The sequence below is a fragment of the Hyla sarda genome, chromosome 6, assembly GCF_029499605.1.
Source record: "Hyla sarda isolate aHylSar1 chromosome 6, aHylSar1.hap1, whole genome shotgun sequence".
NCBI classification, from domain to species: Eukaryota; Metazoa; Chordata; class Amphibia; order Anura; family Hylidae; genus Hyla; species Hyla sarda.
Genome location: NC_079194.1, coordinates 172,437,218 through 172,450,894, shown reverse-complemented (window position 1 = coordinate 172,450,894; position 13,677 = coordinate 172,437,218). Strand labels below are relative to the sequence as shown.

At 41.9% G+C, this 13,677-nt stretch overlaps 1 protein-coding gene across 4 annotated transcripts in view; it reads left to right on the top strand.

Annotated features, from left to right (window-relative positions):
• LOC130276433 (DNA topoisomerase I, mitochondrial-like) overlaps positions 1–13,677 on the top strand; it is a 224,744-nt gene that overhangs the window by 148,713 nt on the left and 62,354 nt on the right. For all 4 annotated transcript variants that reach the window (XM_056525812.1, XM_056525815.1, XM_056525814.1 and 1 more), the window contains exons 8-9: positions 8,614–8,729; positions 11,848–11,969. In XM_056525812.1, coding sequence (XP_056381787.1) covers positions 8,614–8,729; positions 11,848–11,969 — 238 coding nt within the window. The remainder of the gene's footprint in view (positions 1–8,613; positions 8,730–11,847; positions 11,970–13,677) is intronic.

The following is a 13,677-nucleotide window of genomic DNA, read 5'->3' as shown; positions in this document are numbered from 1 at the left end:
CATGGTCACTGATACCTTACTGGGTTACAATCACATGACAACTGGTCTTAAAGCTATAACACATTATATGTATGTTATACTGTATAACATCGGCATAGAGATAAATACAAAAGGGGACAGGTGTAAGGGGACCCAGGGGTCACTGTATGGAGGCTGCCGGACAGGACAGCTAGTGTACAGGGGTGCAACTCCTGTACTGGGCCACCACATCTTCATGCTCTAACAGGAACTATGGACAAGCTCTTTACAAACTGTTAGAGCTTTGCACAGGATACACTGAGGGCAGAGTCACACCTGCCCTATTTTGCTGCATATTTTCTGCTGCACATTTTCCTACCCATTTGAAGTCAATATGTTGCAAAATACTCGGCTGAATTTGCTACACATTGACTTCAATTGGTAGGAAAATACTAAGCAGCAAATAAGCAGCAAAATACGGCATGTGTGATCATAACCTAAGGGTATATTCACATGTATATTTGCTGCAGATTCTATTCTGTGTTTTAATCGATTTTCATATAATCTGCAGCGTAAACACTGTGTGAACATACTCCAACAGGAAAATACTTGTCTATGTACATTATCTGGCTAATCTGGAAAGAGTTATTTTGTCAGAACGCTAGAAAGGATTTGTTCCTATGACAGGGGCTGCACAATTTTACAATTATTGCTTTGAAGCATCTGTCTATTGTTTCTGGTTTATAAAGAAAATGCATTATCTCAGCTGTTTTATACCGTGGCAGAACAAGAGATAAAAAGAATCTCTTCCTACTGATCTAATATCAAATCTGACAAGAGAATCAGATGGACATCATACAGATTGGAATGGATGTTTTACGTTTAAATAGATTTTCTAATAGGGACAAAAGCCCGATTCACCAGACGGAAGCATAAGCGTTCCAGCCAGAACTGGATAGTCATGACAAGACGGGCCGAATACTGTAATGGAAAGTGAGGATGAGAGGAACATTTGTACTTGCAGCTTGATTGCATTTGTTTACAAAATCCAATTATACTGATGAGTTGATTATAACATTTTTTAAGTAATACTGTACATGTAATGAGTCCCTGAAAGCTGCACAAACAGATTTTCTTTAAAGTGGAATGAAACTTGCAAAAAAGCATTTCTCATGTCAGAGGCATCAACTCATACACCCCGCAAAAATAAAGTCTTAGATCGAAAAGATAGATTACTTATGTCCCAATATATCAGCTGATTGCTGTTGGTGCAGATGCTCTAAGGCTGTGCTCACACATTGCGACAAAAATTGTTTTAATGTACCGCACTTGCACAAATCGTGGTAAAAATGCATTGTTTTTACATCAATTTTGTTAGACTATAATGGATTTTTCTAATAGACGTTAGTGATTTTGTACCGGCTGTATAACTGCCGATTTCCCCTCTTTTTATAACTGGCATTCATAACGGGTGCATTTTTATAGTGTGAAAGCGCCCTTAGTCACATGTTAAACTCTTTTCATCTTTTCTTCTAAGGGCCTGTTCACACTGCTAAATCTCAGTGGAGATTCTGTTTATAGAAATCGCTGACAAAATCATCTTTAGTAGGACCAAGCAGATGTGCGATGTTTGATTTATAAAAATCTTCAGCAGATTTGGTTCTGGTGAATGGATTCTTCCATATTTATTATGCTGAAACCAGTGGTTCTGTTTTGCACTAAACCTTTTATTTCGGTTATAATATATTTGTATATCTATTTTTGCCCAATTCACTGAGTTTTACTTTTTCAGAGACACACCTATATTCTCTGTTTCAAACTTTAAGAGATTTTTTTAATGTCCATCTTTAAGATTTTCCTTTTTACATATAAAGTCCCTTGCTTGATACCTGACAGTGCTAAGAACTGGGTTGGAAGGTACTTTAGAAAATATACGGACTATTCTTAGGTGGCTCCTACATGCGGCAGTAAGAGTCTGCTCCTACATTGTGCATTTGCTTGCACCTGGAGTTACCACCACCCTTAACGCACCATGATGTCAATGTACGACATGGTACTGTTAAAGATTGTAATGGGATTCCGGTAGCTGGGGAGCTTACCTTGTCTATCGAAGCTGCTGTGGCAGACTTTACCAATAAAGCAGAGATGAGATGGATCAGTGCAGTACAAATGTCCCTTCCATAATAGTTTAAATCACCCCCTTTTCCCATAATATTGATCCCACACAGCCAAAATTGCTGTCAAAAAGTCAGTTCTATGTCAAATTGTATCAATAATAAACTAATTATTCATAACTATGGCCAGCACCTGAACTTGCTTCTGCCTAAAGCAGAAACTCCAGATGTTGGCTGCAATTAGTAAATGTGTGCACTTACCACAATGAGTAGAGATGAACACATTTTTTAAAAATTCGATTGGGCCGAATTTTCCCCAAAAAATTGGTTCAGTCCGAATTCATTTGCGGCAAATCTTTTTTAACCCCTCAAGGGTGCAGGGCTTTTCAGTTTTTGCATTTTTGTTTTTTCCTCATCACCTCCTAAAAATCATAAGACTTTCAATTTCGCACCTATTTACACCATTAACTGTGCAGTTTAATTAACATATTTTCATAGTTTCATATTTTACGCACGCGGTGATACCACATATGTTTATTTATTTTTTTTAATGGGAAAAGGGGGTGATTCAAACTTTTATTAGGGAAGGGGTTAAATCACATTAACTTTTTCCTTTTTTTTTTTTTTTGCAATGTTATAGCCCCCATAGGGGACTATAACATGCAATACCTTGATTGCAGACACTGATCAATGCAAAGCCATAGCATTGCATTGATCAGTGTTATTGGTGCTCTGCTGCTCCAGCCTGGATCTCAGGCATGGAGCAGCAGAGTGACGATTGGATGGCAGGAGGCAAGGTAAGAAGCCTCCCGCTGTCCTCTCAGCTGTTCGGGATGCCGCAATTTCAACGCGGCAGTCCCGAACAGCCCACTGAGCAAACCAGCAATACTTTTCTCCTGTTTTAGACGCCGCGGTCAACTTTGATTGTGGCGTCTAAAGGGTTAATACTGGACATCAGCCCGATCGGCGATGTCCAGTAATAGCCGCGGGTCCTGGCTGCTGATAGCAACCGAGACATGCCGGGTATGAAGCACGCTCAACTCCTGAGTGTGCTTCACTTAACAGGAGCCAGCCACAAGTGCAAGTTTACACTCATGGTCGTTAAGGGGTTACAAACAGCTATTTCTGGCCTACAGAGAGCCTCAATAGGGGTGTAGAACACTTTGCCTTGCCGTAACACACAAAAGGTGTGTGCTGGGTTAGTGAAATGCGGTTATTCAGTATGACATGCAGATTAGAGGCGTCGCTATTAGAATCACTGTCGCAGAGTGGCACAATGACAGAGCCTGGAGGTGGCATCAGTATGAGGAGACCATATAAAGGCTGAATAACACAGCGTGGAGGTGGCGGCAGCATGAGGAGACCATATAGTGCCTGAATGACACAGCGTGGAGATAGCGGCAGCATGGGTAGACCATATAGTGGCTGACCCAACGTGGAGATGGCAACAGCCTGACGAGACCATATAGTGGCTCAATGACACAGCCTGGAGGTGGCATCAGCAGAATCAGGAGTCCTGAAAGTGACCCAGCGGCAATACCAGTACCCAGTGACGAAGGTGGGTGAAGAAAGGAGAACTTGGCATTAGATATGTGGCATCAGATGGGTGGCTGGATCAGAATAGTAGCTGAGGCAGGTAGGCAGAAGAAAACAGTCTCTTTTACAAAAGTGTTAGTGTGCACAAGTATTGAGGATATGCATTATGTAAAACTTTTAATATGCTTAGGATAAAATTTATGGACCCATTTTTTTTTTTTATCAAACAAAAGGAAAGATGTGCAAAAAAACGCCATGTGCCACCTACACCACCAAGTATTGATGTGATGCAAAGACCTCTAAAAGGTGGAAGAGAACAACGTATGGTGCATTGTAACATGTGGGGGTAAAAACTTCCCCTGTAAGGCCCAACTCTAACATTATTAATTCCCTTTTTGGCAAGTTTTACTCCACACAGGAACCTCTCCCTATTTCCACCTAGAAACGCTGTCATTTTCCAGGGTTTTTAGGTGGAAATAGGGAGAGGTTCCTTTGTGGGGCCGCCCTTTTTTTTAAGTAACATTTGCCAAGAAGGGAATTAATAGGGAATTTACCATACGTTGTTCCCTTCCACCTTTTAGAAGTCTTTCCATCAAATCAATACTTGGTGGTGTAGGTGGCACATGGTGTTTTTTGCACACCTTTCCTTTTCTTAGATATAAAAAATAAATTGGGGTCCATATATTTTATCCTAAGAAAAGTTAAGTTTTAGCTAATGCATATTATCCATACTTACTTGTGGTCTGATGGGGAGGAATGTCTGTAACTGGGGAGCAGCACCTTAAATATGTTTAGCACTATCCATATTTGTGAAGTGTTGGTGTGACACCATGGTCAATCTACTCTGATGCATCAGGCATTGGTGGATGGAAATCCTGGCTGATCCATACCCGATTCATCTTCACAAAGGTCAGTCTCTCCACATTTTGCGTGGACAGATGAGTTCTCCTTGGGGTTCCCATGGCCCCCGCCGCTCTAAACACCCGCTCTGATGGCACACTACTGGCCGGGCAGGACAGCTTTTCCAGTGCAAACTCTGCTAGTTATGGCTACAAATCAAGTTTGGCTGCCCAGAAGTCCAGCGGATCTTCAAGGTTTGTTGGAATGGTCATATCAAGGTATGCCACCACCTGCTGGTTCAGGTCGTTCTCCAGGTCTACCTGCTGCTGATGATTTGCTTCACTATGCAGGTTAAGAAAGCTACTCATCAGCGACTGATGTCCTCACATGTGGATCCACCATTTTAGATGCCCTGGAGCCTGGACTGCACTAAATGGAGTTTAATGAAGTGATTCGTGCGATCGACTTGTGGCAATATTCGCATTTGTTACTAGGCAAATTTTTCCTAAAAATTTTAACAAATTCGCATTTGTCAGATTCGATTCGCTCATCCCTAACAAAGAGTAAAAGCAGTCTGATAATAATGTTACAATCTTGTTTATATTGTGGCCAATCAAAAAATGGCATTCAGCTGCAACATGTGAACCTGTCTTATAGAAAGATTCCCTTTGTTGCCCATAGCATCCAATTACAGATTAGCTTTCATTTCTCCTATTGCTCTGGTTAACCCCTTAAGGACAATGGACGTACTCCTACGCCCCCGTTTCCGAGTCCTTAAGGACCGAGGACGTAGGAGTACGTCATATCCATTCCCGGCCCCCCGCCGCTAGCCGGAGGGGAGCCGGTGCCCGATGCCTGCTGAAATCGTTCAGCAGGCATCGCGGCATATCGCCCCGGGGGGTCATTATGCCCCCCCCCCCATGTCGGCGATGGCCGCAGATCGCTGGACAATTCAGTCCAGCGATCTGCGGCGATTCCGGGTCAATCAGTCAGAGACGGCCCCGAACAGCCATAGCCAGCAGGGGTGAGGTGGCACTGGTGCCACCTCACGATCGCCCTGATTCGTCGGCCGGATTCCCGGCCGACCAATCAGGGCGCCTGCTGCGGGTGTCACTCCCGCACCCGCTCCGCCCCTCTTCTGGAGGACGTGAGCGGGTGCGGGACGTGCACACCGGGTGCTGGGGACCCCGATCCCCGGCGTTAATGTTGGGATCGGGGCCCCAGGAGCGACGACGACGGCGGCGGCGACAACGAGGGACTGACCTGCAGCGTCGATCAGCAGCAGCAGGAGGTGAGTGACAGCCTCCTGCTGTTGCTTAGCAACAGCTCCCAGCATGCAAAAAGGGCATGCTGGGAGCTGTAGTTATGCAACAGGAGGAGGCAGACCACCACAACTCCCAGCATTCCCTTATGGGCATCCTGGGACTTATGGTTTTGCAACAGCTGGAGGCACATTCTTTCTATGGAAAAGTGTACCTTCAGCTGTTGTGTAACTACAACTCCCAGCTTGCACAAACAGCTAAAGTGCATGCTGGGAGTTGTAGTGGTGCATCTGCTGGTTGCATAACTACAACTCCCAGCATGCCCGTTGGCTGTCGGTGACTGCTGAGAGTTGTAGTTTTGCAACAGCTGAAGGCACACAGAGTTAAGTAGCAAACCAGTGTGTCTCCAGCTGTTGCATAACTACAATCCCCAGCATCACCAGCCAAAGTAGTATGCCTCCCGCTGTTGCATAACTACAACACCCAGCATGCCCTTCCGCTGTCCGTACATGCTGGGGGTTGTAGCTTTTGCAACAGCTGAAGGCACACTGGTTGCAAAACACTGAGTTTGTTGCCAAACTCGGTGTTTCACAACCAGTGTGCCTCCAGCGGTTGCAAAACTCCAACTCCCAGCATGCACTGATAGACCGTACATGCTGGGAGTTGTAGTTTTGCAACAGCTGGATATCCCCCCCCCAATGTGAATGTACAGGGTACACTCACATGGGCGGAGGATTACAGTAAGTATCCGGCTGCAAGTTTTAGCTGCGGCAAATTTTCTGCTGCAGCTCAAACTGCCAGCGAGAAACTACTGTGAACCCCCCGCCCGTGCGACTGTACCCTAAAAACACTACACTAACACAAAATAAAATAAAAAGTAAAAAAACACTACATATACACATTCCCCTACACAGCCCCCCTCCCCAATAAAAATGAAAAACGTCTGGTACGCCACAGTTTCCAAAACGGAGCCTCCAGCTGTTGCAAAACTACAACTCCCAGCATGCACTTATAGACCCTACATGCTGGGAGTTGTCCCCCCCCCCCCCCCAAGGTGTGTGTTTCCCCTTGGGTTAAAGGGGTACTCCAGTGAAAAACTTTTTTTTTTTTTTTTTTTTTTTTTATCAACTGGTGCCAGAAAGTTACAGATTTGTAAATTCTATTAAATAAAATCTTAATCCTTCCTGTACTTATTAGCTGCTGAATACTACAGTGGAAATTATTTTCCGTTTGAAACACAGAGCTGTCTGCTGACATCATGAGCACAGTGCTCTCTGCTGACATCTCTGTCCATTTTAGGAGCTGTAGGAGAATAGGAGAAAATCCACATAGCAAACATATGCTGCTCTGGACAGTTCCTAAAATGGAAAGAGATGTCAGCAGAGAGCACTGTGCTTGTGATGTCAGCAGACAGCTCTGTGTTTCAAAAAGAAAAGAATTTCCACTGTAGTATTCAGCAGCTAATAAGTACTGGAAGAATTAAGATTTTTTAATAGGAGTCATTTGTAAATCTGTTTAACTTTCTGGCACCAGTTAATTAAAAAAAAAAAAGTTTTCCACCAGAGTACCCCTTTAATGGAGCTGGTACTTTCTTTACTCAAACCCTTATCAAAAGTTTTGGATGCATGCTATTAACTACTTGGCTCCATCTGGTGGTTTCACTCACAGCAGAGCTCAGAGGCAGAAAACATAGCTATCTGTCTCATCAGTACTAAAATTTCCAACAGCTGTGTGCAGGTTTGAAAATTTGTGATCTGTAAGATACACTACACTAGCCTTGGCTTGAAGACTTCTTATGAAGCTATGGGCCCTTGCTCAACTTCTCTTTACTTCTCTCCTCCTGGAGTCATTTTAGGTCTTGGACTGTCCTGGACTGACTTCTGAACAGTAGCTTCTTGTTCCAGATTCTTCTAGACTACACATCTCTCACGTGGAGAGGCTGCACTGACTTCCCCTCAGCAGAGAGTCTGCACTAAAACTGAACATACTTTCAGTAGAGAGGCAGGCCTAGTGTAGGCCTAATATGTTTTAAGCTGTGTGTGTGTGTGGGTGTATGTGTAGGTTAACCCTTAGATAGTTTTGAGCCTTGCCTTGGTACATAGTCAAATCAGTTTAAATGGCATAATTGCTATGATAATAGTCCATATTAAATAAGATATATATGGCATACTCAGTCAATGTCCCGCAGGACTTCCCGGTAAGACACTGCCATTTCTCCTGTAATTGTATGCATAAATTAACAATTGGGAGTTACCAGTCCTAAACTGTCGACACTGGTTGGATGGTATCAAAGGACTGTTTCATTGATATGGATAATGATGATACCCAGCCGTCAAAGGTTCTTACAATAAAATCCTGGTGTATTTTTTTTATGTATAATACAAGAATATACTGAAACAGACATATCAGAAGAGCTGACGCACACAAATATATATTTTTCTTTTCCAATGTGGAGACATATACATTATAAAGATGAGTTCAGAATTCTACAGATAAAGATAAATGCCTGTCAAAACAAGGTCTATACTCCTGTGTACGATCTCACATGCTGCTGGTAAATTAAGTGAGGTAAAATTCCTCTTATGACGGGTACCAGAGCCTTGGGTGATGCCATGGTTAATGGGTGACTCCTAAATGAATTTGCCTTTAAGTAGGATTTGGGTGTTTTACAAAATAAATAAAAATACGTATATGCAGTCTGCAGGAATAAAAAGCATGCCACTAGCCACTTCAAACCCTGCCAACGATTTGCTTGGGAGTTGTAAAAATATCCTGCGGATGTGTCTGCAGACTGAAGGCTTTAGCACCATCCAGATCTATGTGAGCAGCAGTTTGTCTTTTAGATGTGTCCCAGCAGGTGTCTGGAAAAAGCAATAATACTTTTCCCATATTATTCATTGCAGGTGGGAGGAAGAAAAGTATGAAGACGGTATAAAATGGAAATTTCTGGAACATAAGTGCCCCGTGTTTGTGCCGCCATATGTTCCGCTGCCAAAAGATGTGAAGTTTTACTATGACGGTACATGTTTAAATTCCTGCTTGCCTCATTCATCTGGAAATTTCACACTTGGAGTAAAGGTTTCCCGGGTTTTTCATTTGTTCAGATATAGATTTCTAGGTCCAGGCTCAAGTAACAAGTGGGATCATTTATGTAACTGATCCTTTTAAAAGGAGAAAAGTGTGTTTTCACTAGGGAGCAATTTTCTTCAGGGAACAGTTGATGTTTGCAGATAATACAGTCCATATTGATTTTAGCTTCAATCAGTCTCTGTGGAGGTGCGAGCTGGGCGGGTATCTCACTGCCACTTATGGTTGGTAAGACGTCTTCTTATCATAGGACTTCACAGTAAAGCATTGACTATTCTAGTACACACTTTATGAGGAAAAGAATGCAATAATTTCATTGTGGAATGATTTCATATGTTGAAATGTTATGCAAGAAGGTCATTTTTACTTATTCTCTGGAGGAAAAGAAATATAATCATATACAGCTATGTAGTATGTGCCGTATTATCCTGCCGTAGAACACTACTGAGCAATAAATGTTGGCGCTAGGCGCAGAGCACCATCAATTCTTTGCTGCTTCTTTAAGAGATATCTTGCTGCTTTTATAAAATCAGACAATGATGCAAAAAAAAAAGGCCAGATATCCTTTAACCAACTTAAAGGGAATGTTCATAATTCCAACTAATTTCATTTATTGCTCCAGTGCATCTAATCTAAAACTGATAAAAAATGAAGCAACATTACATATAGTTTTGATAATATCCTTTTTTGTATTGCCTCAAATGGATGCTTCTGTTTCCATGGTATCAGACGACAAATAGCGTGCAGTCTGATTCTGCGGTGACTGTCAGAGATCACACTACTGGGGTGGTTGTTATGCTGATGTTTTTGTCTGCATTGGAGCTAGACCCAGAACAGCAGAAGATGTTGTACTGCAATTTGCAAAGTTGCTTAGTTTTATATATTAAATACATTGGAGCAGGAAAAAATGGTTTCAAGGGTGAAAATGACCTTTAAATCAGTGTTGCTTGTGTGTGTGTTTGAGGAGAAAAAAACCAAAATATATATATGTATGTATGTGTGCATGTGTGTATGTATATATACACATACATGGATACATACATACATAGAATGTGTCGGCAGATAAGAACCATTTGACACATCTAGTCTGCCCAATATTTCTGCATACTATGAATAGTCCTTGTCCCTACCTTATCTGAAGGATAGCCGTATACCTATCTCTGCCTTATATAAAGGATATCCTTATATCTATCTATATCTTATATAAAGGATAGCATTATATATCTAGATCTTATATAAATGATAGCCTGGAACTGGAACTTTTACTTGTAATTTTTATTAAACAGTCTTTACAGTTATGCAGTTTCTCTAGAGGCAACCGGGATGTAGGTTACCTCCTGGGCTTGCTGTGACTTGTATAATGGAGAGGATTTATGCAGGCCACTGTGCTACTATTATTCTTGAGTTGAGTAGTAGTTACTAGAATTGTAGATAGAGCTTGATAACTCACGTTTTGAAGTGGCTGCAGGTTCTTTAGGCTTTGGCCTAGCTGAGATGAATTTAGATAGTACAGGTATTGTGCTTGGCTGAAATCCAGGAGATAAGAGAGAGAGTTTAGAGACTACAGCCCCTTATATACTAGGGGGCTGGACTAAAGCCCATTGGTTGCTAAGCCTGTGGTTCCTGTGCCCATGGTACTCTGGGTAGTGTCACATGACTGGTTCACATGACTAACCTCTATACATTTGTACAACTTTATGTATAATGAACAATATGTACACAACACATTGTGTACACAACACATTGTGTACACATTGTGTACAATGCACTAACAGAAGGTGAGCAAGGGGTGAGCCCTGCAGGAGAGCCCTATGGACTTCAGGGAGTCTTCCGGAGGGGACCTAGAGATGGTACAGGACCATGTCCTGTAAAGGGACACCGCAGATGTAAACATGGTCTTATTTCAGTAGGGATGCAAGGCTATTGATGAAATAGGGTTACTTTTTTAGCAATCTGAAATTCAACCCTCCTTGAAAAGACCCCAGAGTAAACGGAGCCTGAGGCCTTCTTCAGCAAGTAGGTACTAAAGAAAATCTTGAAGATTTGTGGTTTTCCTTTCTGCGTAATTACTAGCCAGTGATCAGTGCAATTTAGAGCCTCATTAAACAGATTAATATAAATGGATGTCTTTAGGGAGGATTGCAGCTCCTCCATCATTTAAAATGCTGATTTATGCATTCCGCAGTGAGATTGGAGCAACTGTAATTTCCAAAGCCAGAGGCATAGCTGGAAGTGAAATAAGTAGCAGCCCCCCAGCCATTATCTATACCACTTCTACCAGTGCAGTCTTTTGTGACAGAAGTGCTCTTGGTCCCCCTTAAGAGCCAGAAGCCCCACAGCTTTTGCCCCTCCAACAGCCATGTCATTGAATTTCATTATATGTGACATCAATGTCTTCAATTCTGCAACAGCTGCTTTGAAGCATAAAGCATATGCAAAAGGCATGCTTTCTGCAAGGGCAGTTGTTGCCAATATGCTGATATTTTGCATTGATCCATTGCTTAAAAAGAATGGCGGGAGGTGGTGTGGGCAGCTTGACTGGAAGCCGCAGTGTCCCCTCCCCTGTGACAGTTATGGCTGGCAAAACTGCATTGGAATTCTGCTGTTCTGATCTGTCACATTCTAGGATTGTGAGGCCCCAAGGGCTTAAATCGTTCTCTGTACCTACATTATCTGCAAGATGGTGTCTGATCATTGGGGGGTAGAATGGAGATGTGGTCAGACATGTACCACACTGCTCTATTCAGCTCTGTGGCTGGATGAAGATGGGGAGCACTGTAATTGGCGAGTTGAATGGCGTGGCAACACACATCTAACCGCCATTTAATTGGCCTTCAGATTTTATTACCCCTAGAACTCCCTGCAGTCAGCCATTTTTGACCTTCCTGAGTTTGTCCTATACACTATGAAAGCACAATGCTTTTTCAAATTTCCCAGCATTCTCTTGGTACTTAGTTTTTGTAATTTGAAAAATTGAGTTTTTTTTTTTACTTGCATGTTTGAGCCTGGTCTATTGCTACCATTTAATATGATCTTTTAATATATTACAGGAAAGCCTTTCCAGCTCAGTGTTCAGGCAGAAGAAGTAGCCGGTTTCTTTGCCACCATGTTGGACCATGAGTATACCACCAAAGACATCTTCCGAAATAACTTTTTTACTGATTGGAGAAAGGTATTTAAATGTGACCTAAATGTAATACTCCGGGGAGCAGACTGTACAAACCGTCCCGGGGTAAATAATCCAGACCTTATGGGGGAAATCTTTATTTTTCAGTATTGCCCAAGGTCTTAATTTTTTAGGAGTGCTGCAAGGTTTATGCAAGTTTGAAAGTTAAATTCCAAGTTGGTTTCCTAATCAGACTGTAAAATATTCTCCACTCCATAAGTGAAGCTTCATTGTATGCTGGAGAAGCAGCTGCCTGATTAATATTGAGATAGTAATTAGCTGAGGATGGCAGAAGCAGGCTGTTGTCTGTTTTATGGTATATATTAGTTCTATGCCCTTAAATGCCTGATAAATGCATCACATTATGTGGCATAATTTGGCTGCTTGTGATTGATAGAAAGGAAGAATATTTGCCTTAATTTTGTTAAATCAGGTAGCTGTTTAGTACAAGAAAAGCATTTTTTTTTTCAGAAATGTTTTGATATGAATATGTAATAATCTGTTGTTGAACTTTTGGAATACCTCTGTTATTATGTATGTGATAGAGGCCACTGCAGGAATACTTGAAGTCTCATTGGTGCAGTTGACTAAAAGGCTAGTACATGTGAACACGATTCATGCCATAGATCAGGCTGGCCACAAACTTTAGGGATTTACAGTGATTTTCCATTCAACATCTGCAGCACTGTTTTTATAGTATGTGCCAATAACTAGCACCCGAGGTGTCTGGCAGCAGCTTATCTCCAGGGAAACCATAACCTGGTGGATCATTATTTCTGTTATTTTGATGTTTGGTTCCCACTGATATGAGCTATATATATATATATATGACCCGATGTAATCTGACCATACACAAGATTACACAAGAGAAGTGTTAGTTGACCTTGATTTCTTCCAGTGCAGCCTGATATCTCTGGAATTGGTGTGTGTGACTGTATAGAATATATATATATATATATATATATATATATATATATATCTCCTGTATGCTCCTGTCCTGTGTGCTCACTAGTGTTTTTTGTTTACGTCTACTATTCACACAGTATTGCATTATTGTGTGGGTATGGCTGTGGCTTTTTTCATTAGTTCACAGAAGTAGAATAGTTAACTCGTTAAAACCTAACCCTTAATAGTATTTCATAATAACATAAATAGTCCTCAACAAAACGGGAATTAAATCAGGTATAGGTGAGATGGAAGGAGAGCTCAGACAAATAAATGGAGCTCCAATACCATCACCTATCACAACAAAGTCCTACAATATACATCCTGTGCAATTGTACACTAAGAAGGCATAATAAATCCTGACGTGTTCCCCCCCCCCCCCCCCCCTACAAAAACAGATATTGTGGGGATATAGAGAGTAGGAAGAAATATGCATAGAATGATACAGCTGGTCAATAGTAGCTGCTAGAGATGAGCGAACTTACAGTAAATTCAATTCGTCATGAACTTCTCGGCTCGGCAGTTGATGTCTTATCCTGCGTAAATTAGTTCAGCCTTCAGGTGCTCCGGTGGGCTGGAAAAGGTGGATACATTCCTAGGAAAGAGTCTCCTAGGACTGTATCCACCTTTTCCAGCCCACTGGAGCACCGGAAAGCTGAACTAATTTATGCAGGAAAAGGCATCAACTGCCGAGCCGAGAAGTTCGTGACGAATCGAATTTACTGTAAGTTGGCTCATCTCTACTAGCTGCCAGCTACAATTAGATATA